Here is a 25,923-nt window from a genome sequence, read left to right as displayed (position 1 = left end):
TTCCCTTGCTGAGAGAGCCTTGATTTTGTCCTGCTATCCACTATCCCCATCTTCACGGATAAATCCTGGAGGTCCTATTCCCATTGTCATTGATTGGCTTAGGGGTGAGAAGGTGAACTTTCTGCTCTAAATATTGTCCCTTTGGCCAGGAAATTCTGCCTGAGCAACTGCAGCCTTCCTGCAACCATGAGTCAACAAGGTTAAGGGGGTAAGGCAAAGGTGTGAAAAAACACCTGGGGCCTCAGTAAAATAATGACAGCTAACATTTAATGAGTGCTTACGTGCTTCAGGTATACCTCTAAATGTCTGTGTGCATTAACTCATATGATCCTCAACACTAATACCAGGTAGGAATGTTTTTATCACTGTTTTACAGGTCGAGAAACTGAGGCTTCAAGTATTCACGCAGTCTGTGCAAAGTCACATGGCAGAAAGTGGCAGAGTCGGGATTCAAACCCACGGTTGGACTCCAAAATTATGTTCTTTGCCTCTTTGCTTTACTAGATCTGGAAAATGCTATCAAGACAGAATCAACCAATTCTCTCTGGGCTTGTTATGAGACTTAAAATGTCTCACCATTAAGCCAATATGAACTTGAGATTTTGTTAAATGCAGCTGATAGTTTCCTAATAAATATACTCAGATTCTTCATCTGTAAAATGGGGACACTTCTACGTGCCTCAGAGGGTTGCTGTTAACACAGAGTTCAACAAGTGCAATACCCTCCCTCTCTTCTTCTGGATCACCTCCTACTGCTGGTCATCACATCTCTCCTGGTTTTCCATCAGCTTACTGACCTTCTTCCAAGACTCTGGTCCAGAAGAAGTCTGGTCAGGTCATGATCTCATTGCTTGTGGGTTCGAGCCCCACATTGTTCTCTGTGCTGATAGCTCACAACCTGGAGCCTGCTTCAGATGCTGTGTCTCCCTCTCTCTCTGTCCCTCCCCCACTTGCACTCTGTCTCTCTCTTGCCCGCTCTCAAAAATAAATAAACATCAAAAAAAAAAAAATTTTAAGACTCCAGTCCAACCCAGATACTTTGTATAGTTTAAGGTCTCCACCCAAGCAAATGTGTATATCCTCCTAGAAGTGATCAGGCATACCTCATATATGAAAACCAGCTCCTTACTAAGCAAAGTTATTCTGCTAACAGATCTTTATTATGAAACATAAACTCTTGATTCTAGAAGATTTTATTTTCTCTTCTAAAGTAACTTTTTGCTCTCCTGTAATTAGCTTCAAAAGCAAGTATGCAGAGAACAGCTCAGTAGATTATCACATGCTAAATCAGCTTAAATGAAAATGAGTTACATTCTCAGCACACTTTGAGGACATATTAACCGAAAGTTCTAATTTATACTGGTCATATGAAAATAATGATAAAGTCATGAATACAAAAGTAAAAATACCAATTTTAGGATAGCTTCCTCAAAAGGGTAAAGCAATGCAGGGGAAAAAAAACTTTTATACCTTGATCTGTGCCAAATCCCTGGAAAAAGAGTTTCCTGATGGTCTAAGGAGAAAAACTTGAGCATCTTGATAAGCCTTTTATGATATATTATGTCCTGTTTTAAGTGAAACTGCTCATTACTCTAACAAGTTGTCGAGTTGAATGTGTGTTTTGCATATTTTCGAATGCATCTTTGTCATTCCTGATTTTTGAAACTCCCTGTAAACACTGAATTATATATTCGTTGCATTTCCAAAATCCAACTTTCCTTCCTTTTCCATTCTATGTCAAAAGGCTCCTCACTGTCAGAGTAAATTTAAGTTTGTAGAGTACTTTATCCTTTACCAAGTGTTTTCACTTAACCTCCAACAATTCCAGAAAGGAAGACAGGACACATATTCCTATCCAAAGTGTCCGATAAATTAGTAAATTTATTCATGCTTGTTTTCTTTCATTCTTTCATTTATTCAGACAACATTTATTTGACAGCCATTATGACCAGGCACTATTCTAGGCACTGAGGATGCAGAGAGAAACAAAACAGTCACTATCTTCAGGAAGCTTAAATATTGGCAGGAAGGCCACACAATCAATAAGTAAACAAGTCCATGAAGAAGCCTAGATTCAAACCGTGTTGCTTAATCACAAGTGCAGAGCTCTTTTCAGGATAACACTCTCCCTCCTTGGTCCAAATGAGCTGACACAAAAGTTCTCTTTGCCACGAATTTGGGCAGTTTGATTTCTTGGACTCCAATCTCTTTGGGTTTCCAAAAGGGCTCAGATTTTTCATAGTCTTCTGAAAAAATTCAGTGGACAACTATCGAAGCAGCATCTAATAACCAATTCATTCAGAGCACTGTTACAGACAGTTGGGAAGATTATCCCTTATCCTCCCCAAAACAAAAGAATTGTGGATTTAGAAATAAAATTTAAAAAGAAACATACACACCTGTAAATGTTTGTGGGCGTTAACTCAGATGATCCTCATTACTAATTGTCGGAGGAAGTCATCTAGAGGATGGAACCAATGGGTGAGCCAGCACAAGCTGGACCTGGGGTAAATGGAAGGCATCCCCCAGCCACTCCCCTGTCCTTGGAATGCACTTTCTGCCTACATCCCCACACTAGGAGCTGTCTCTAGGACACGGCCTTGAGATAGTAAGGTGTAGAGACCATCTGGACTGAACTCAGCTAAGGTCTCTGTATAAACTCTTAAGATTCTGGCAGGCAGGTGCAGAATCATCATGGGGCCACACGCCCAAGACAAGCCTCATATGTAAGTTCCCTTGCTTAGTAAACCCGCTGCCTACCAATCTGGAATGGCTGCCTCTTCCTTCAGTCTTTCTTTGCCCTCCATGTACAGGGGTGTTTCTGATTTCACCCAGGAAGCTCCCAAAGTCTGGAACCAACACTGACACCAAACAGGAATGTTTTTATCACTGTTTTATGGGTCAAGAAAACAAAGCCTGAAGAACTCGTGCAATCCGTGACAGGTCGTATAATAGTAAGTAATAGAGTCAGGACTTAAACCTACATTTGGGCTTCAGAACATATGTTCTTTGCCTTTTATTTTACTGGATCTAGAAAATGCTATTGAGGCAGAATGTCTGCCAATGCTAAGACCTTCTTCCCTGGAAAAATATGGTCACATAAAATTTTAAAGTACAAATTAATATCCTGCAAGAGTCTACTCATTTAGTTATTAGCCGTTGTGACTACACAGGCTTTCCACAGGATAGCATTTCAAATGACTCCCCTTTGCCTGTTTTCTGTCTTACAGCACTCACTAGTAGGTTAACTTCTTCCACGTATCATTAGTAATTCATGACTTATTCGTGAAGGTGCACGGCTAGCACTACTACAGACCTAATACAATGAATATCTTATTAGGAAGAAATTAACAAATGAATTGTTGCCGATCAATAGGTGTTGAAGAGAAAATTACAATGATAGTAAAGCCTAAATAATTTATACACAATATTGATTTTTTCATTACATTAATTATTCTTTATAGCACACATAGGGAACTCACAGAATAAAACTTTCAAAGCAAAGAAATTTATCTGCAGTGGTGCTGTAGGCTTAAGTGTGAATTTAAAAGACAAAGAATGGACCATGAGAGCTGAGAAGTATTTTTAGATTAAATACGCATCAGATAATAAATTTGACAGCTCCAACGTACTGGAGTTCCTTCATGTTGTCTGACGTTTTTATACACAATACTTTTGATATTTATTTATCAAGAGAAGTATTGATAGAACTGTTTCTTTAATAGAATCATTAGAAATAGAACTATCCATTAATCCACCTCTTTCATCGAATGTTTGGAAGGCAGAATGACAAACTCGATGAAGCTATGTGGGAAAGAAAACCTTCTCTAACAGCTCGCCCAGAATCTTTAAGTTAAGGGGACTTACATTCAGTTGACTGGAGTGCAGGCTCCTTATAGTTAATATTCGGAGCCAGAAGAATACAATTCCTAAGGCAATTTTATCATGGCAAGTACACTTCACACAGATGCAAAGGCCTGCACAAGAGCCTCATGTTTGCAGACCATTGCCAACTCTAGCCATCACATAATGGGGTTCTAGAGAACAAAAAACAGTGCTGTACGTAAAGAGTACATACATGTGAAAAAGAGTATGTTCTTCGTGGATGATGCTGTTCCCAGCAACGCAAAATCCCCTCCTCATGGATGGAAGAAATGAACTCAACACACATGCGCCAAGCTCAGTAGAGGTACTAGGGACAGATATTGCATTGAATATCTACAAATGCATATGTTGAATCATGTTTGGCTCATGACATTTTGACTCTTGGAATTTGCACAGTGAATTGATAGTTCTTATGTCAAGTTTTCTCAGACATCAGCTTTAACTATTTTTCAGTATCTAATGTTAGGAGATTCCATGTTCCTAATATTTTGCAAAGAGTTGCATATATGTATAGTATCAAGCATATCATATCTCTCCCGCAAAATTAATATGGAAATAGTGTTTCAAATGGCTTTTAAATAAAAACAAAAAAAACATTAAAATAGTTTCAAATTGATACTTTTTTCTAATTGATACATTTTTTTTCTTTCCTCATCATTCACCCCGAGACTGAAAGCCACATTAATGTTACTTTTAATGTTCTTAATGTTCTTGGAAGAAAATCTAAGCAACAGGAAGCATCTCATCTCACAAGTGTGCTTTTGCAAACTACAGCCGGTTTTGCAAACTATTTTGTTAGTCTCAATTAATATCTCTATATAACTTCAAATTTATAAAATACCACATACAGGTATAATATATGCATCATAATACAGGTAAAACTTCCCCAATCTGTTACTATTATCAGCTGATTCTGGGGTGACAAAACACCCAAATTTAGCATCATTTCTATCGTTCAGTGAAGAAGTCACTGTCTATGGTGACTGCTATTCTGTGGAGTGTGCTTTGCTGAATTCACCGTTCTTTAGGTGGAGACTAACAGTCCATACAGAAAACATGAGGTCCAGGTACGAAAAGAACAGATATTTATAAGTGGTCTCATTTGTAGACTTGAACAGGACATTCATAAAATGGATTAGAAGACATTTCAAACCATTTAAAGGCAAGTTATTCTGCATGTTCATCCCACCCACTGCCCCCCCCCCCAACCCAAATCCATTCTCCATCTTTCTCTGGCTTGTGGAACACACGTGGTTATATCAAGTAACTCTCTTACTGTTCACTTTCTGCGTGGATTCAGCCAGTGGAAGGCAATGGAAGGAGACCGGCAGGTGGGAGGAGAAAGTGATCAGGATATTTTCTCCCCATCCCGTCCTCTCTGCCTCAGCTCCATACTTCTGGAACAAGCAGCTCCCGTGGGAAAGCCCTTCTTACCACTGGGGCCATAGCTCCTGTCAGGCCCCAGCAGACAATGGATGCTGACAACATGGTCTCCTCTCTCTGCCACTTCAGGCCCGGAGGGGATACCCTTGTCGGTAGTTACAAGGGGCCCCAGGTCCAGTGGTGGCCCTTAACCAGTCCATACCTCTGTAATAGCCCCATCACAATCCCAGAGTGTCCCTCTGTTTGCTTCTAGGACCCTGACTAATACAGCTAGCTGTGCTAGAGAAGAAGAATGTGTAAGTAATCAAAAGAACACCCGCAGCATTTAATGACACCGGCCCTCGGAGGCAGGGGATAGATGGCGAATTACTCCCCATAAAGGCACTAATGAGACCAACCATTGCATGCAAGATAAACTGCTCACCTCCATTTTCAATATTCCTTCTGATTCGGTTTTTTAAGATTTCATTCTTCACCTTGACTACTTTTGTCCTTCTGCTCTCCCTCCTCCGTAGCATCCTTCTAATTTACGCTCCACATTATCAGTGTCTGTTCTCTCTTCCCGGGCATGTCACTTTGTTTTTTACTGTACTATACAGATCTTACCTTGCACACACAGCTTAAGTCACCAACTATATGTGTTTAAAGTCATGTGTACCCTTCTCTCTAGTTCTGTTTTCACTTTTTCAAGCAAATCTATAAAATTCTACAAGTTCATAATTAGAGTCCACAAAATATAGAAGCTACCATCCAACTATATAGTCAACATCTATAACCTTGATTCCTTTGAAAGAAATACTCTGTAAAATCCAACAAATAAATGTGGAGGACAGCAAGGAGGTTAGCATTTCTACCCTCTTACGTTTATAAAGAAACTAGAATGCAGAGGTAACCGTGAACATACGGTGTTAAATGCAAGGTTCTGACAACAAATGGCACAGTACTTACCAATAAAAGCATGCTAAGATATTAATAATAGCAATGAACTGCAAATATTTATGTGCCCACAGGCAACTAATTCAATTTCACTGCAGGATTGCTCCATTTATGAATTTAATTGTGTGTGTTTAAACATTTTTGCTGCTGTTTCATTAATTACCCATAAAAAAAATAAAATGATATGCTGAAGAAAAGGAAGAGTGCGAGTTTCCATTCAAATGCCTTCATTTAAGTGCCCACTAAGTGTCCACGGCAGCTTACAAATTAACACTTACCTTCATCATCTGTGGCTTTTCTGCATCACAACTTACAGATTCATTTTTGGTCTCTCAGGATGAGAAGTGCCAGAGTCAAAAAGGACGGTACAGGGGCACCTGGGTGGCTCAGTCGGTTAAGCATCTGACTCTGGATTTCAGCTCGGGACATGATCTCACCATCCTGAGATTGAGCCCTGCATCAGGTTCCACACCGAGCATGGAGCCTGCTTAAGATTCTCTCTCTCCCTCTCCTTCTGCCCTTCCCTTGCTGGCTCGCTCTCTCTCTCTCTCTCTCTCTCTCTCTCTCTCTCTCTCAAAAAAAAAAAAAGGAAGGGGAATGGTACAGGTTTACCTATCATTTTATTTTTACACAAAACAGCGTGGATGTGCAAGACGAGCCCCATGAGAAGAAAATGATGGCTAATGCTTGCATGTGGCAGGCTTTGCTTCAAAGGTGCCACATGCACCGTGAGAACCCACCAGGAGTAGTACCACCATGCCTCCCATTTTCCAGAAAAGGAAGTCAAAGTACAGAACAGGTAACTGACTGATTCAGGGTTACATGAGAGTAAGAGGTTGAGCCAGATGAAAATCCAGCTCCCTTGACTTCACAGCCCATGCTCTTAAACATCGCCCTAACTACACGCACAAATTGGACATCAGCACAACGCACAGTGATTTTCAGTGACTGATAAATTTGTCACTGATTTCTTCCAATTTCCCTTGAGGACTGTTTTCCTAATTCGGGGTCTCCTTCCAACACTCCTCAATATCACAACCACCTCAACCATCTGACTTCAACCAGTAGTAATCCAGTACATATTATTTACACTTTCCTCAGCCTCCTAACCTACATCGAAGACACTGTGCTCTCCAGAGGCTGATTTTTTTTTTTTTTACTAAAGTTACAATAAATGAGATTAACCTTCCCAAGAGGCTGTTTGTACCCACAAGAATTTGAGTTGTAGCATACTATCTCATAGGAGAAACCTCCTAGGATAGTCCAATAAGGCCGGCCTGATTTCTGTCCTTACTTTTACTCCTCTAGAGAATCAAAGGAGTTGACATCTTGCTAATCATGGAAGGCAACTACTAACAATTAGAACTGTCACCTGAAGTAAGAGAGTCATGCTATAAAACATTTAATCATTCCCTCTTTTAAAGAACCACAATCTTGTCAGGTTATGCTGATATTTTTCCAATGTAATCTAGAACATGTCACAGACTTTCAGCTGACGTTTATGGAGTATCTTTCATAGATCAGTCTCTGTGCTGGTAACTTTGCGTGTGTTTTACTGAGCAAATGTATGTGCTAGAGGAAGATATAAACAAATAATATCATCTAAGTTAAATCTGGTACACTTCCCAACACATAGTTAAATGCTTAGCTATAATTAAAACAAAGCTTTATTAGCCAATTAAAATCAACAGAGGATTTATATATAATATCCATAATTTAACAAACTCAAAAACAAGATAATTAATTACTAGAAAATATTAATTTGGGCTCCCCATTTAATTGTTTTCATACTAAACCTATTTCTTGGCCCAATAATTTATTTCATGAGTCTTAAAATCACATTAGGATTTGGCAGTATCATTTAGACCTGTTTAATCCATTATCAAGCATAAGTAACTTTCAAATGCCATAAGCTTCTGATTGTCCTTCGTCAAAATGAGATGATAATAATTAGCTTTGGGGAATAATAATACAAGAGTCTAAGATTAAGCAAACCCACATTGTCAGTGGCTAAATTTACCTAGAATTCAATTATTACATGAGCATTTGGATTTTTCCAAAAAAAATCAACCCTTGCCAATATCCCAAGGTAACCAGCAAGAAAGAGGCAAAAAAATAAATCATCGATCACCATTTGCCAGATTCCAGTTTTAGCTTCACAACTCAAAAAGAAAAAAAAGGAATGGGTTTAATTCAACCTCTTTCTGATTTATAGCAAATATTGGTGGTTTGGACCAGAAGCAATACTTTCAGAGACTCTGTAATGAACATGTAAGTGGATACGACATAGAGACAATCTCTTATCTCCTTAGTTTCACACAGCACACAAACCTGATGGTGAAAATTAACCTTCTTCGCAGTTCAACATTTCTAATTAGAAGAGACATCAAAGAGATTATACTTTAGAAGGCTGTATGGGCCATAATATTCTAGACAATCTGAAAGAGAGCTCTGCTGACTCCTTATATATTGCAGCCCACTGTCTAAAGGAAAAAGCAATAACCAGATGATGTTTCAAAGTGGTGATGGCTTAAAACATAAGAGACTCTTAAAAACTGAGAACAGGGGCGCCTGGGTGGCGCAGTCGGTTAAGCATCCGACTTCAGCCAGGTCACGATCTCGCGGTCCGTGAGTTCGAGCCCCGCGTCGGGCTCTGTGCTGACAGCTCAGAGCCTGGAGCCTGTTTCCGATTCTGTGTCTCCCTCTCTCTCTGCCCCTCCCCCGTTCATGCTCTGTCTCTCTCTGTCCCAAAAAATAAATAAACGTTGAAAAAAAAAATTTAAAAAAAAAAAAAACTGAGAACAAACTGAGGGTTGATGGGGGGTGGGGAAGAGGGAGGGTGATGGGTATTGAGGAGGGCACCTGTTGGGATGAGCACTGGGTGTTGTATGGAAACCAATTTGACAATAAATTTCATATTAAAAAAAAAAAACCTAAGTGGTGATGGCTTTTGGTGGTAAGTTATGTTATATTTTCTCATCTTTCCTTTTTTTAAATTTTTTCAATATTTATTTATTTATTGTTTTTATGTATTTTTTTTTTTTTTTGAGAAAGAGAGATAGACAGAGTACAAGCAGGGGAGGGGCAGAGAGAGAGGGAGACACAGAATCTGAAGCAGGCTCCAGGCTCCGAGCTGTCAGCATGGAGCCCAACAGGGGGCTCAACCTCACGTACTGTGATATCATGACCTGAGCCAAAGTTGGAAGCTTAACCGACTGAGCCACTCAGGCGCCCGACTCATCTTTCCTTTTTATATTCATTATGAAGAAACAGAAGCTCTAGTACACTGGACTACTGCTTTTGGCCCTCGCCAGGTAAAACAGTCTATACCACCAGACCTGTGCTTTCCAAGTTTCCTTGGTGGAAATATTTACAAATGTTTGACAACTTAGTAGTTCATTTGTAATCTTTTTTTTTGAGGCGGGGGGGGGGGGGGGGTTGTGTTTTGCTTTCTCTGCATGGGGCAGAAGAGGGGAGAAGAAAGATACCCTGAATTCAGCTTAGATTAGAACACAGAATCTTAAAATAGAAGGCCAGAGAGGCTAAGCTCTTCCTCAGGGAAGAGTTCCTTTCACAACCTCAGTGGTTAATGAGCCACATTTCAAGTTTTCACTGCTGGGGAGTAAGCCACTGCACAAAAGAGTCCATTCGCATTTTAGATAGCTACAAATTTTAGGAAGTTCTTACTCTGAGTTGAAACCTTCTCCAGCCACCTGAATCTCAAGTATCCTAGTTCCATCCTTTGGAGAAATACAGAGCAAGCTTCCTCCATCTTGCACACCTTCCTCCTTTGAGTATTTGAAGGCAATTTTTACATCTCTCCTTATTTTTTGCCACCTCTATATTAAATCCCCCCTGTTCCTCCAAATTATTCCTCGTGTGACATGGATTCCAGCTGCTGCAAATAAATTGGAGCTGCAGCTTAACATTAAAATGTTCCTACACACAAGAATGCAAGGGAGAGATCTGAAAGTTTGTTTATTTTTTATTTACTTACACCTGTAATTGACACAGTTGGAAAGACTATCCAGAACCCAATGGTCCCTGTGGGAGCTGTATCTATGTGAGCTCCCCTTATCACTACACATACACACACACACACACACACACACACACACACACACACACACACCAGTCCCATGGATGGTTCTGTGATACCAGGTGGGTCCGGAAACCTCACTGCCCCGGCCCCATGGACTGGCTAAAAGAAGACTTACAAGTTCCAAGCTGAGCTATTCAGAGTTATGCCCCAACATTGCAAATTGGAACATGGAGAAGGCTTGCTAGCCTCTTGGCCTGTGGAGCTATTAGACATGACAGCCATTTACCCATTTCATAGAATAAGCCGATTGGACAGAGTGAGATCAATATCCAAAGGAGTATGGGGAGAAAGACCCCAAACTTCCAGTTCCGATCATTCTTGAAACCAACTCTACCCCTCCGTTTCCTGTGGTCTGGTTGTTAAGCCAGTAATGCCCCCTGGCTGAACTGAGTTTGAGTCAGGTTTATATCATTTGCAACACAGAAGGTTCTATCTACCACAATATTCATTAGATTCCAACTACTCTACCAGAACCAACAGAAAGTAGGTCATAAAAGGGAAAAATCACTACCCCACCCTATAAAAGGTGTGGACAGAATCTCTTGCTAGCGTTATTTAAGAATGAGAGTGATACTCACCTACCAAAGATGAAGGTCTTTCTTCCTAATAGACTAACTTCCGTAGGGCTGACACTGTTCAAAACTGCATTCCTAGAACTATTGCAGTAACTGGCACATAATAAGAGCTTAAAACACTCTCCACTATACTTTTCATAGTAAACAGAAAAAACAATAGGCAAAACATCATATATAAATTATTAAAATGAAGATTCAAGTCCCTGAATAAACCTTAGACATATCATTTCACTTCCTTAGGATTAAATTGCCCATTTGCCATATATATTGTAGGACTCGATCACCTCTTCAGTCTTCTTTAGCCATAAAATGCTATGATTCTATCCATACTCAACAATAGTAAAGAATAGTCTTCTAAAGGCCTGAACATGCAAATAAAAGAAGGGAACATGGTAATAAAGAAGGCAGCATAAGAATAATAATTAAAAAAAGAAGGGTTCCTGGGTGGATCAGTCAGTTGAGCATCAGACTCTTGATTTCAGGTCAGGTCATGATCTCATAGTTCACAGGATCAACCCCTGCTTCAGGCTCTGTGCTGAGCATGGAGGCTGCTTAACAGTCTCTCTCTCTCTCTCTCTGCCTCTCTCCCCTGCTCATGCACGTTCTCGCTCTCTCTCCCAAATAAATTAATAAATACAAACATACATACATAAAAAGAATAACCTACTAAAAAGATAGTTGGGGAGGAAGCAGAAGAAAAATGAGCAGAAATCATCAGTGATGTGATTGAAGAGGTCACTCATACATGCCACCTTCTGATTTGCTTCCTATTTTACTCTAACTAATCATTGTGCTGGAAAAAGCCCTCTGTGCTGGGTCCAAACTGCCAGCCCCAGAGCCTTTTTCCCTTCCTGGTCATGTATAGTCCACATGATGGCTTCTCCATCTAAACCATGTCCTTTCAGAGTTGGCTTCCCACTCTTGCCTTTGGTCCTAGATATTCCAGTTTTTCATCTTTAAAGATAAAGAATGTTTTTTTTATCTTTAAAGTTTATTTACTTATTTTGAGAGAGTGTGTGTGTGTGTGTGTGAGCAGGGGAAGGGCAGAGAGAGAGAGAGAGAGAGAGAGAGAGAGAGAGAGAGGATCCCAAGCAGGCTCTGCACTATCAGTGCTTAAACTCACTATCAGTGCTTAACACAGGGCTTAAACTCACAAAATGTGAGATTATGACCCCGACGCAGGGCTTAAATTCACAAATTGTGAGATCATAACCTGATCCAAAACCAAGAGTCGGAGGCTTAACTGACTGAGCCACCCAGGCGCCCCCTAGACATTCTCTCTTGCTCTCACACCATTCCAGACAGGTTTCCTTTTTGTCCACCAACAGAATATATACACCCAAGTACACTGTGTGCTTTCCCTGTTTCCCATCCTGTACCCTGCATTCACTGATGCCCAAATGTCCATAATTTTCCACTTATTTCTTAAGTTCGGAGTTTAGGATTCTGTCTCGACACAAGAAATCACAAAACGGCATCTCTATGGCCAACAGACACATGAAAAGATGTTCAACGTGACTCATCATCAGGGAAACACAAATCAAAACCACACTGAGATACCACCTCACACCGGTCAGAGAGGCTAAAATTAACAACTCAAGAAACAACAGATGCTGGTGAGGATGTGGAGAAAGGGGAGCCCTCTTGCACTGTTGGTAGGAATGCAAACTGGTGCAGCCACTCTGGAAAACAGTGTGGAGGTTCCTCAAAAAATTAAAATTAGATCTACCCTATGACCCAGCAATAGCACTGCTAGGAATTCACCCAAGGGATACAGGAGTGCTGATGCAGAGGGGCACTTGTACCCCAATGTGTATAGCAGCACTTTCAACAATAGCCAAATTATGGAAAGAGCCTAAATGTCCATCAACTGATGAATGGATAAAGAGGTTGTGGTTTATATACACAATGGAATACTACTTGGCAATAAGAAAGGATGAAATCCTGCCATTTGCAGCAACATGGATGGTACTGGAGGGTATTATGCTAAGTGAAATAAGTCAGTCAGAGAAGGACAGATATCATATGTTTTCACTCATATGTGGATCTTGAGAAACATAACAGAAAACCACGGGAGAAGGAAAGGGGAAAAAATAGTTACAAACAGAGAGGGAGGGAGGCAAACCATAAGAGACTCTTAAATACAGAGAACAAACTGAGGGTTGATGGGGGAGAGGCGGGGGAGAGGGGAAAATGGGTGATGGGCATTGAGGAGGGCACCTGTTGGGATGAGCACTGGGTGTTGTACGTAAGTGATGAATCACAGGAATCTACCCCCAAAACCAAGAGCCCACTGTATACACTGTACGTTAGCCAACCTGACAATAAATTAATTAATTTTAAATTTTTAAAATGGCATCTCTATAAAATAAGGTGACCTACTTTACAATGAACTGCTCTAAGGAAGTCACCTCAGATCCTTTCATAAAAGATGACCTTGATTCAAGAAATATTGTTAATACAATTAACAACTAATGTTAAGTATGACTACATACCAGCACATTCTACTATGCACAGATACTGTGTTAAGTATGTTGCATACATTTGCCCCTTCAGGTCTCGTAACACCTCTCTAAGAGAGTACCAATTACTACCTATGCATTAAAGATGAAGATTCTGAGGCTCAGAAAGAGTAACTTACTCCTGCTTACTAAGTAAGAGCCACTCTTGGTTACACAAGAGAGCCATATCCATCTGAATCCAGAGTTCTTGCTGTTACCCACTACATGACTTATGAAGACACTAATCCCTGTGAGAAATGGGGAGGGGGCCTTTCAGGGGGACCAAAAGCAAAGAGACCAGGGAACTAAAACATGATCTACTTCTTGATTTTGCTTAGAGTCTGCCCTATTTGAAGAACCTTGTTCCCATTATGTAGCAATAGATTATCTGCCATTTTGCATTGTAGAAACGTACCCTCCATTATCCAGGCTAATCTAGTTGACTGTAGAATGCTGTACTCGGGCATTCCAATGACAGACTACTAATTCAATCTTCCCGGTGAGGAAGATGGTACCGGACATCCCTTCAACCTTTTCCCTATAACTTTAGATGTAGGGCACCTCACATAAACCACAACCATTCCTTCCTACAACATCTAGAGCAAAAAAGTAACTTAGAATATCAGGAAGGGGAGAGAGCATGTAGAAGAAAAGGAAAAAGGATTATAAAGAGTAGTGTAAAAAGAAAAAAAAAGCTACCATGAAAATTTTGAATTAAAAAAAAAAAAAAAAAAAGAAAGCAAACCGGTTCAGGGTGATTATCTGATAACTTGTGGTTCAGAGAGAAATAAATGTTCATGGTCCATCATTAAACAAGAAGAAGCACTTGTGCAACAGAAACTATAAGTTCGAATAGCCACAGTGGAATTTTCCTACATCCCAGCGTAGACAGATACTGAGGATTTCCTATGGGAGTGAGACCTCAGTGCTGTAATCCATGTAGGGTCTATAGTAGCAGCAACATTTCAACACTAAGCAAAAATCCAGTTATTTTTGGTTCCAGAATCTCTAATTCCTCCTAAACTCTTCATCTATTCACTGTGAGTTTTACACATATTGGCAGAATATACTGCCGGTCTCTGTTGAAGAGTCTTTAGATGTTCCTGTGTGATAGTCAAAGTCTCTAGTTTTACTGAAATGGAAGCTGGGAATCAGAAGACTAGCAGACTCCTTGGGGTCATTCAGGAATTAATACATAAAGGTCTCAATACAAAAAGTACAACTTTGGCTAAAAGGTAGCAAAGATTGTCTCTCATTGAAATAATCTTGCTTGTCAGGAAGTTTGAGAGTCATAATTAATTGAAAAACCGTTTTGAGCTAGACATAGAAGGGCAGGATCTAAAATACTACACAATTAGACATTTTTAAAAGTAAAAGGTCTTTAAAATATGCTAAGGAAGGAGCCTTCATACCAAGCCCAACCAGTTTCCTATTCTGACCAATTTCCATTAAACAAGGAAAGGAGCAGGGAGGAGAGAAAGTATTTGAAAAACTGCCAGACTAAAAAATCCCATAATGAAATTTTGCTCATTCTTGGAGAAATGAAGTAGAATTAGATGCTTCAGTGGTGGTGAATTTCAGAATCTGGGTAGCTTCCAGTAAATGAAGTTTTTCCATAATGTCAAATGCAAAAGCTATCTGATATCAACATATTGAGCTTGAGTTTTTAAATTCCTATTTCCTTACACCAAATTGTTTGAAACCTTTGAGATAAAAACTTCAATAAACTAGTGTTCCAAGCTTTTAATATTTTAGTCCCTTGAGCAAGCATGTCAGATTAATCTTCAAATTGCAATGGGCAGAAAGAACATTCAACCAAATTCTTAAGCCCATGCCTCTCTCAAAGGATGTTAATAATGTAGGCAGTTTCATTGGCTATTAAGATTTCAAACTTTCCTAATTCTCAGCAGTATTGCTATTTAAAAGTAGGGGGTATGGGGCGGAGAAAACCATCTATCTTGAAAGGAAGGGATGTTACTTATTGTATCTCTGGATTCACTTAGCAAGTAGCACGTTGCCAGGCACACAGTAGGCATTTAACTAACACCTCTGGCACGAGTTGATGGTTGGCCTGGGGGAGAGTGGAAATCTTGCTGAGAACAGCATGAGTCCAAATCTGGCATTGCTCAGCAACAAAGACCATCTCCAGAATTAGGGTTATTGAGGTACAGCAGGAATTTGAAAGTGTATCTTCAAAGACACATCAGGAGGATTGTTTCCCTAGCTGGAGAGGAGCCACCCAAGAGCCACCTATAGAGGGATTCGGCTCCTCTGGGGCTTCAGCATGTCTGTAAAACTCCTGCCCTGCCTCTCTACGCCCAGCTCCTCCTGCCTTTTACCGGGTTTGGGTTTCCACTCACACAACTTAGGAGCAAGATCCGACCTCGCTAGTCTAACCCAGGCCTCCTCTCCATTCCACGGTCAGCGGGAGGCCGCACCGTCCTAGACACACGGAAGAACATACACTATTGCTCCCGGACACCTCTGAAGATGCAAGAGGGTGGCAGGAACCCCGGGGGCGGGGGTGGGGTAAGGGAGGGAGAGGAGTGAGTTCAAGCCCAGGGCTCTAGCCAGAGGTTTCTTGTCCCACTCCCCAAGCCTCTGCCCGGACCGCTGGAAGACGCTGGGGAAACTACCCGCAGGCTCGGGCAGCGCAGGGCCGCCCAGGGTCCGCACCGGGGGTGGGGAGAGGGGCGGGGAGGTGGCAGGAAGCGAAAGGGGGTCGGAGACAGTACCTGGTGTGGCTGTGGTTGCGGGGACAGTCTTTCTTCTCCATGATGGCCGGCACGCAGTTGGTGAGCTCCGTCCAGTCGGCATGCAGCCCGCAGCTCCAGCCGGTGGAGAAGCGGGAGAAGAGCCACGTCTCCTTCTTGCCCGGCCGGTGGCAGGTGCACTTCTTCTGGCCCGCTTTGCAGCTACACGGCTGCTCCAGCCGGATGTTCTTCACAAGGTGCCGGCCGAACGTGGTGCCCCCGGTCTTCTGGATGTGCAAGAACACAATCACGTCGCGCCCTTTGATATTGAAATCCACGAAGCGGGTCAGGTCCTTCAGGGTGAAGTTAAAGCGCGGCACGAACCGGGGCAGGGAGCCATTCTCGGGGGCCTCGGGGTCCGGCTCCTCTTCCTCCTCCTCTTCTTCCTCCTCCGGCTCCCCGAGCTCCTCGTCCTCGTCCTCCGGCGCCGCGGCCCCCCGAGGGCCCTCGGGCGGCCCCCGGGGTGGCGGGGGCAGCTGGGGCCGCCGCTCCCACTCCTCCGGCGGCGCCTGTGCCCGGCGGGCGGGACTCGGGGCGGCCGGCTGTCCGGCCTCCCCCGCGCGGGGCTGCTCCCCGAAGTTGGCGCAGGAGCTGGTGCAGGAGGGGGACACGTACTGGTACATGATGACCACGAAGAGGAGAGTGAGCACCGGCGTCAGCAGCCACTTGTTGAACCTTTCATCCATGGTCCCGCTCTCAGGCCGGCAGGCGAAGCGGCGGCGGCGGCAGCGGCGCGGACTGGCGCCCGCTCGGAAGTTTCGGGGACTCCGGGGCGCGGCTCCGAGTCCGCCGCTCCTCCATGCCCCTGACGCGAGGCGTGCGGCTGGCTGGCGGCCCCGCGGCACTCCGGCACTCCGGGGCTGGCAGCGCCGGGGCCTGCGAGCCGAGCGGGGAGGCGGGCGCCGGCGCGGGTGGCTGCGGCTGCGGCGTGGGGCGCCCTGCGCTCCCGGGGGCTCCCGGCTCGGCCCGCTCCCCGCTCCCGCCCGGGCGCGGCGCGCGCTCTCAGGCCACGCGGGGCATCCCGCCGCCGGCGCTCAGGCGCTCAGGCGCTGAGGAGCGCGGCTCCGGTCCTGCACCTGCCCGGGGCAGCCGGGCGGCTGCGGCCGCGAGCGCGGGGGCTGCATGAGGCTCGCCAGGGCGCGGGCCAAGGGCGAAGGCGCGGCCCGGCCCCACCGCCCCGGCCGGCCGCGGGCACCGCGCTCGGAACGCGCGCCCGGCGCCTCTGCTCGCAGGTCGCCGGGCGCGGGAGCCGAGAGGGCAGACGGCGCCCGCCGCAAGTTTGCGGAGGAGACCCCGCGGCGGCTGCGGGCGCGGCGCCTGTGCGCAGCCGCCTCTCCGGGAAGAGTCGCACTGCTGTCCGGGTCGGTCCGCCCAGGCGCGAGCACGCAGGCACACTCGCACACCCTGGCTGGCACCGCCACAACCCGCCAGCCGGTGTGACAGGAGCCCTGCTACCCGCAGCAAAAACCTGCCCTAGGTACGGAGCATGCGCCAAAGCCTTCCCCAGCCCCGGAGGAGTTTCCAGGGGAGGAGTCCGCTGCTCCGCGGGGCTCGGAGGAGGCAGCTGGGGGTGGGAATCCCTTCAGCCTCCAGCGAGGAGGTATTTGGGAGAGAGGTGAAGGCGGAGAGAGGAGAGAGGCCCCGAGGAGAGCCGCCGGCTCGGATCCGAGACCTCTAAATCCGCAGCTTTCTCTTCCTGAGGATGGACGCAAATCTGGCCGGCCTCTGTGCAGGAATACCACTTGCGCACCGCTGGGCAGACTCACCTAGACAGGTCTGCGCTCGAGCTGGCTGGGGAAAATCGGCTCCAGACTGCTTTTAATTTCTACCCAAGACATTCTAACTGGTGCTCAAGTTTTATTCCGGTCCCTCCTTAACTACAGATTTGGTGTGTCCAACTCCACAATTGTATGCAACCAGCATCCATTCATCAATTATCCATTAGGTACCTGGTGTCTATCACAGGCTCTTTGTTGAACGCACACTTCATTTCCTCCACCACGGGACCAACCAGCCCACAACCGCGCAGTACTTAGAAGAGCTTAGGGGTCACCTCCTAAAATCCATCCTACTAATAATACACACCGAGTTCCCAAATGTTCAAGACTCACCCCTAACCCCCAACGTGGATGATAAGACCGACACGTACCTCTATTTCATAAGCTAAATAAGCTCTAGTTGACGTGCAGATTTTTTTAACTTTATTTTTCAAACATGTGAATTTTGCATTTACCTGAGTACCACATCTTTGTTTAATAACATTTTCTGTTTTTCAGGTAATGAATGGATGTACCATCAAATGGGAGTAACTACCCCTCCACAATCCCTACACTCGTTTGACCCATGTGGAGAGGGGAGGTGTGTTGAAGAGGGAAACAATGCAATGTGATTATGTCCCTCCTGGCTACCTTGCCAATCCCAGTCCACCACACCTGGCATCTCCTGCCTTTAGAGCAGTCAACCTTCCCACCTGGCCCCTTTATGGATGGGTATGGTACTTGTCTTCTCTTGAGACAGTGTACTATCTCTTCCATTTGTCAGACTACCCCCTTCACAGCCATCAGTTAAGATCCAGATCTCTTTCAGGGATGCTAATTGAAAGTTATTTTTATTGTTCTAGACAGGTGGAATTCTTCTCAACAAAGCTTCCCGCCTCTGCTTCCTTTCCTCTTTTCAACTCTATAAACAACCACAAACAGTGCCCTTCCTGATACTGTATGAGCCTACATTAGTTACAAAAAAAAAAAAAGTGTTGGGTAAGATGAATCAGCTTCTTTAAAGCTTACTTAATTCTACTTATTTTTCTCTCACTTAAATGCTAAAATCCTATTAATGACATCACACTGCTCTCCAAAGCAAGAAATTGTGAGTGATAAAGAAAACAATAGAACTCAACAGTTACTTCCTGAATGCATCTGGTTAATGGTATTACTTATTCAAAAACATACACCTTTGCTTACCAAAGTAAAACTTCATTATACTTTTTTATGTTACTTTATTTGAGAAGTTTCTCATTTTCTATAAAATCATTTGCTCTCACATGCATAAGTATAACCTTGTCAGCTACCCAAATATATAACTTCAGTGCTTTGGCAATTTGTATAATGGAAAGCACTTTCTAGATATTATCTCATTTGCTCTCAGAACAACATTCTAGGAAGATAAGAGAAGTATAATATCCCATTTCAGAGATGAGGAGATGGAACCAAGGAAAACCAGGAGAAAGCAGAGCCAAGATTAGCAACCACTAACATCCCTGAGATACATTCAAATCGCCATTGAAGAAACCCAATGAACATCAACAACAGAGCCCATAATTTCCTCTCTCTCCTCTGGAGACCCTTTGAATCAAGAGGCAGGAAGAGGCAACGGAATTGCAATAGAATAATTAAATTATTTTCCCTCTCCCTCTGGCTTTAGAGACAAAGCTGAGCAATCTCTGTATCCTACGGTTTGGGACACCTACTCTGTCAGTTTCCAGATAAACAGAGGAGAGACAATAGCACTCTTGACATGGTTATGTCATTGTTAAAAGACATTATTTAGGGAAATTTCAGAAGAAAATATGATAACAAAAATATCACAGTTACGTTATTAACAAAATGTATAGTTCCATAAATAAGTGCACTTTAACCCTTTTCAGTGTAGGTTATCCCAGAAATCTGTTTTTGCTTTTAGTAAAATAACTAATGGAGGGCCACCATTTCCTCGAGGTAACCACAGGAAAAGCAACGCATAGAATCAAGCAATTACACAGACAATTCAAGCATGTATGCAAGTATTCATTTTTAATGAGAGGTAACTTTGGTTGTGTAAACACGTCTGTCCCAGGTGTGGCCTCCCTATTACAGTTGTGGAACTTGGTGTGAACTTAATCGAAGCTCTTAAATCATGCAATAAACAGGTTTCCTTATCTACAAGGGCAGACCTCACATCCAGGGGCAAATGAATAGAAACCTTGTAAAGTTGAATGCTCTCCAGGTAAAAGGAAAAACATGTTTGCATTCAGCCTGCTACAGTTACTCCACGATGACACCAGCTGGCAATTGTTTCTGGCTAACAGATTGCAGCTACTATGAATCCTACACAAATTATTAAAATAATAAAAATAATGTTTTCAAAGACTCTCTTCCACTTCCTTTGCCAGTCTAGCAATGAGCTTAACACTGTCTGTGAAGCAATTTGTTCACCTAATTTTATGCCTTAATAAGCTTTACTACAATTATTTTCTTGCCCGCTTCCTTCTCTGCCGTCACTTTAGTACTCTTCTTCCCTGTTCTTCTTGAATATTCTCAAGCCCGTTAACAACATTGCACTCCCCTAGGATTGAAACTTTTGATTAGAACAGTCCCCATTTAATCAAGTTCAATTGGGAGATAAAATTGCATCTCAACTTCTCCATTTTCCCTTTGGTGCCAGAAACTGCCTTTGAGAATGTTGAGGAAACCCTGGAGAGATTAACAATCCAAACAATCACAGAGAATGGTTTTGGATCCCCTACGTTTGCACACAGGAATATATAGATACGAATGCCCTTCAAATACAGATGAAAAGCAAAATAGATTATGTAAGTCATTGGCAGCATGAATCTCTCCTTCAGGAACACAAAGGACTCCTATACATTGAAATACTTTTTTTTTTTTCATTCTTGTAAACAAACCTAAAAAAGAAAAAAAGCCCTCATGGTAAGCAGTTTTCCAAATAACCAGCAAAGCAGTCACTTTTTTTCCTGAGGAAGTTAAGCAGAAGAGTTTGTATAGACACAGCAAACTGCAGAAAAAATAGTGATATATACTAAGTGTATTCCAGTTAAATTGGGACTGCCAATCAGTTACATGATTGTAACTTTGGGGGAACCATAACCCTACTTACTGTTTTCCATAAAGTTCTATTTATATGAGCAGTTAATTCTTTGCTTTATTGTATAACACTCTTTACCCACCGTAGATAGCTGGCTGTGAGTGATGAATGGCCACTCTGCTACCTGTCTTCATTACCGCGGTATAGCGTAAGCAGATACAATAACCTTTTCATTGTAGAAATTCACGTATGTCTTCAAAAAGAACTTTTAAGCATTCACACATACCACATGCTGTTCTGAGTGTTTTGGAAACAACATTAAACAAGACCAAAAAGGACACTACCCTCATGTACCTTACTTTCTAACAGTAGAAAAATAAATGATGATTAAGTAAAAAAGATTCACACATTTAACCCAAAAATATCTGTTGAGACACTACTATGTATTAGGTACTTTTAGGTACTTGGGATACTTTAGTGACCACTAAAGACAATGACTTTTGCCCTCAAGAGTGTGAATGCCAGCTGGGTAAGACATTACCCAGGAAATGGTAGGGAAGACATTAGAGGGATAAGAGAGGCAGGTCCTGTTGGACCTGTTGGCCACTATAAGAAATTTACTATGAAAAGATGGTAGCCACTGGAGGATCTGAACAGTTTTTAAAGGGTTGTTTTGACTGTTTTGTTGAGAACAGACTATAAGAGGGCAAATGTAAAAGGAAAACAAGTTAAATGGCTTTTCCAATAACCAGGATGATGTGGTGGGAGGGGAGGGAAGTGGCTGCCTGCATTTTCAAGACAGAGCCATCAGTTTTTCCTGGTGGATTGAATGTAAGGAACAAGAGGAAGGGGGAGTCAAGTACAATGCCAAGGCTTGGACCTATGCAACTAGAAGGATGGATTCCCCATTGCCTGGCATGTCACCTGGTACCATTACACGTGATTTATCAGGGTAAATGTGGAGGGTGATGTAGCGAAGGATATAAATGGCAAGGGTGAAAAGGATTTGGTCCATACCATTGGGCACTCAGAAAAGACCATTGTTATGAAGAGGCAAAGGGGCTGAGCCCTGAAGGATTGGAATGAACCAGCCATGCCAAACATCCTGAAGAAGAGCTTTCTCAGCAGAACAACAAGTGCAAAGGTCTGAAGTAGGAAAGGCCTTGGCTGGCTCAAGGCAGAGAAAAGATGTTAGACAGGATGGTTGGGGCAGATCACATAGAGCATGGTAACAGGTGCAAAGAAGCCAGCAAGGAGTTTTAAGCAAGGAAACGACAAGAATAATTGACATTAAAAGCTCATTCGGCTCCATAAGGAATGCATTGGATTAGGAGGGATAAGAGAGAAAGTAGGGAAGCCAGTGAGGAGGCTGGTGCAGTTTTCCAGGCAAGAGAGGACGAGGGTGTGAACTAGCATGGGAAAGGTGGAGAAAATCATTCACGGTCATGAACCTGCAAACTCCTTATGGAAAGGTGTAACTTCATTTATTTTCTAATAACAGAATGAAACTTTGCCTTTACAACTGATTTTCTGAAAGACAGGAAAATGGAAAGTATCCAACTTATTTTAACCCATCACTTCTCAGTAAACCTCTATCTCTTTGGGGTAAATATTCAGGTTCCTGTGTCTCCTCTCCTCTTTCTCTTTGCCTTCCTCTGGGATGATCTGAGGTAAGGGAGACATCTTCATATTGGATGAAGGAGATGTGGGGAGTTTTCTGTTCCTACAGCCCTCTCCACAGTGTGTGGCTAATCTCACCTGGACTCATGTGTAGATCTTGACTCCTGCTGTTACGGCCACCCTGTTATGACCCCAACTGTCATAGCCTGGTCCATACAATCTGCACTTTCTCAGCCAAACTTCTGCCCTTACTGTCTGCCAGCCCCTTTAGCTCTTCTCTGGTCTTTTCTCAGGGGCACTTTTGCACCTAGATCTGTGGTTTTCAACTCCATCAGACCCAGCAGTAGCTTATGTTGAACAAAGATTTTGTAAATAGTCCCTTTAAAAGTCCCACTTTAAATGTCATGCAATTTTTGCAAAATTAACATAAAATGCCCCCAATGTAATGTGAAGGAGATATTTTTTAAGTAATTCATAATAGAACACTGTATATTTCAACATGGAAATGCCCAGACCCAAGTACAGCAGACAACATCAAAACATCAGATGCTTGTGTCTCTTAACTATCTTGTTTGGATATGAAAGAAGGAACCTAGAAGTCATCCCTTTCAAGAAGAAACTGAACAAGAAAAACGTGTTAGTGGACACTAGGATTAAAAATAGTGGTTGGGTAAGAACAGATCTGGCTTCTAAATATGTATGCATATCATAAGACAAAGAGGAGAATAACCTTATTAAACGAAGCAAAGGTAACACACCATGACAAATTACCAAGATGGATTTTTTGATTAAACAGGGAAATATGATATTCTCATAAATGAGCTAGATCCTCTTTTTAAATGTTGAGTCAAAATACTTCTGTATTCTATAAAATATCTGAAAAAAACATACCTTCTATCTTGAAATCCTACCACACATCAAGGCTAATCTCATTTCTGAACATAGTAGAATATTTGAAAGTCACATTACTACAAGACAACTCTAGCATTGCCCCCACCAAAAAAGGTCAGTAAAGACACCCCTCCTAGGCACTAATATCACTTCCACTGAGAATCTAAGTACTCCTCTTTCTTTCTCCCTTCAAAATAAATCAGTTTGGGGGAGATAAAAAGACCAAATCAGTACACGTGTTTCCTCATTCAGTGAGACTTTGGCTCTTGATAAGTAAAGCCACACTTTTAGATTTTTTTTAATGATGCCTTTTTTTCTTTAAAAATCTCCTTTTGCATCTGAAACCAAGACTTTCAGACATTAATTACTCAAGGTCACACAGCTAAGTGACATATTTGGATTTGAACCATACTTGGATTTGATCCATACTTGGATTTGGTAGCCTGATGCAGAGATGGAGAAAAGTGGCTGGATTCAAGATAAATGTTGGAAGTCAAATTGATAGGACTTCATGAAGGGTTGAATAAGGGGAGGAAACAAGGAATGAATCAAAGATGATTCTGATGTTTGTGTTTGAGCTAGAGGAAGGCTGACGGATCTATTTACTTATTGAAAAGGAGGAAATAAATGTGAAACACATTGGGAGTCTGGCGATTCAGGGTGAATTCTGAGTTCTGCTTTGGATAAGTTAAATGTAAAATACTAATGGGACTGCCAAATGGAGATATCAAATAAATAACCGTTTATGGGATCTGGAGTTCAGCTATGACAGGAGTTAAATGATGGTGGTTTTAGTAACATGGGTAACAGATAGTAGCAAATGCTGTATAAATATTGAAAAAAAAATATGTGAAACACTAAATAAGAAATTACTATGATACAAGAGAGAAATGAGACACACACACACACACACACACAGAGAGAGAGAGAGAGAGAGAGAGAGAGAGAGAGAGAGAGAGAAATAGCAGTAGAACAAAAGAGTAAAAATTTGAGAAATATTCCAGAAGTAGAATCAGTAAGATCTAGCTATTACATGTGAAGCAGTAAGAGAGGGAGAAATTAAGAACAGCTCAAAATGTCCAAGCTTGGAAACCTACATGGGTGGCAATACCATGAATATGGGAGAAGAAATTGCTGAGACACTGGGAGTGAAAATAAGTGTAGATGATAATTAACTCTCTCAGCAAATCAAAATGTTTGCATTTTTCAGATGGGTTTGAGCTTCAAAACATTCACACTTCATTTTAAGGAAGCAGGCTTTAAAAATATACTTTCATTTTTCTGCAGCTAGACAGATAACCTTAGTTTAATTATTAGCTTCAGAAAGGTCTAGCAAGGTACAAGCATATTTGGTAAAGACTCTTTTCTCTTTTCTAATGTTTCATATGATAAATCAGGATGCCGTGCTCCTCTTTTCCATGTTGGCAATGAATTTCATCCTTCGTTTCAGTATCTGTCTCTTGCTCCTCTGTCCCTCAACAGATAAATAGGTAGACAGAGAGAGACAGAGAGAGAAATCTATCTCCATCGAACTACATCTACCATAAGAAATCAAATATCTGAAGCAGGTTCTAAGAAATACTGTAAGTAGCTGCTCTTTGCTCCAGTAGGATGGCATTTTCCAACAACACAGAAAGACAGGTGATCTGAAAGCTCCCTGAGGGAAGACTTTAATTCTGACTCTTCTTTTTTTTTTTTTAAGTTTATTTACTTATTTTTGAGAGAGGGAGGGAGAGAGAGAAAGCACCTGCGCACAAGCAGGGGAGAGACAGAGAGAGGGAGAGAGAGAATCCCAAGCAGGCTCTGCACTTTCAGTGTGGAACCTGATGTGGGGCTTGAACTCACGAACCATGAGATCATGACCTGAGCCAAAATCAAGAGGGCACTTCACTGCCTGAGCCACCCAAGTGCCCCCGTCCCAACTCTTCCTTTATAAAGCCCAGTCCTTTACACTTACCAGACATCTGAATAAATGTTCTTTGAACAAGTTAAGAAATACACATGCTTCAATTTTAAATTGCCAAATGAATTCCAAAAACTCCCTTGCTAACATGTGCCTAACCTCAAATCCCTGACACTTTTTGCACATCTTGTCCAAGGTGAAGTGAGCACGGAATCCCTCAGTAAATCATTCAACTGTGTTCCTACTACTGATAACAGCCTTTTTAGCACAACCTTTCGCTAAGGTTTCTACTGATGTTCCTATGGTCCGATGAATTATACTATACAAAAGCAAACTTCTATTACACATATATGAATATCTATATTCACTTATCAAAAAGACTGGTCACCTTGCCGTGGAAGTATATTAGCTACCAGGAAAAATTATTTTTGCTACCTTCTAATGGTTACTATATAGAATCTTATTATCTTCCAAACTTTGTAATTATTTCCTTTCTTCCCCCAAGGAATTCAGCCGTAAACACTCACTGTCCTCAGAGCATTTTCTTAAAGCTTTCTGTTCAGCTCATTATTGT

General features: G+C 42.4%; 1 protein-coding gene across 1 annotated transcript in view; it reads right to left on the bottom strand.

The window, feature by feature from the left end:
* Positions 1-17,593, bottom strand: part of HS6ST3 (heparan sulfate 6-O-sulfotransferase 3) — a 662,198-nt gene extending 644,605 nt beyond the window's left edge. Inside the window, exon 1 of the mRNA XM_011280614.4 lies at positions 16,118-17,593. Coding sequence (XP_011278916.2) covers positions 16,118-16,821 — 704 coding nt within the window. The 5' untranslated portion in view covers positions 16,822-17,593. The remainder of the gene's footprint in view (positions 1-16,117) is intronic.
* Between the last annotated feature and the right edge of the window lie 8,330 nt (positions 17,594-25,923).

Source organism: Felis catus, chromosome A1 (genome assembly GCF_018350175.1).
Source record: "Felis catus isolate Fca126 chromosome A1, F.catus_Fca126_mat1.0, whole genome shotgun sequence".
NCBI classification, from domain to species: Eukaryota; Metazoa; Chordata; class Mammalia; order Carnivora; family Felidae; genus Felis; species Felis catus.
The sequence above is the reverse complement of the archived record's forward strand: the minus strand, read 5'-3'. Positions and strand labels throughout refer to the sequence as shown.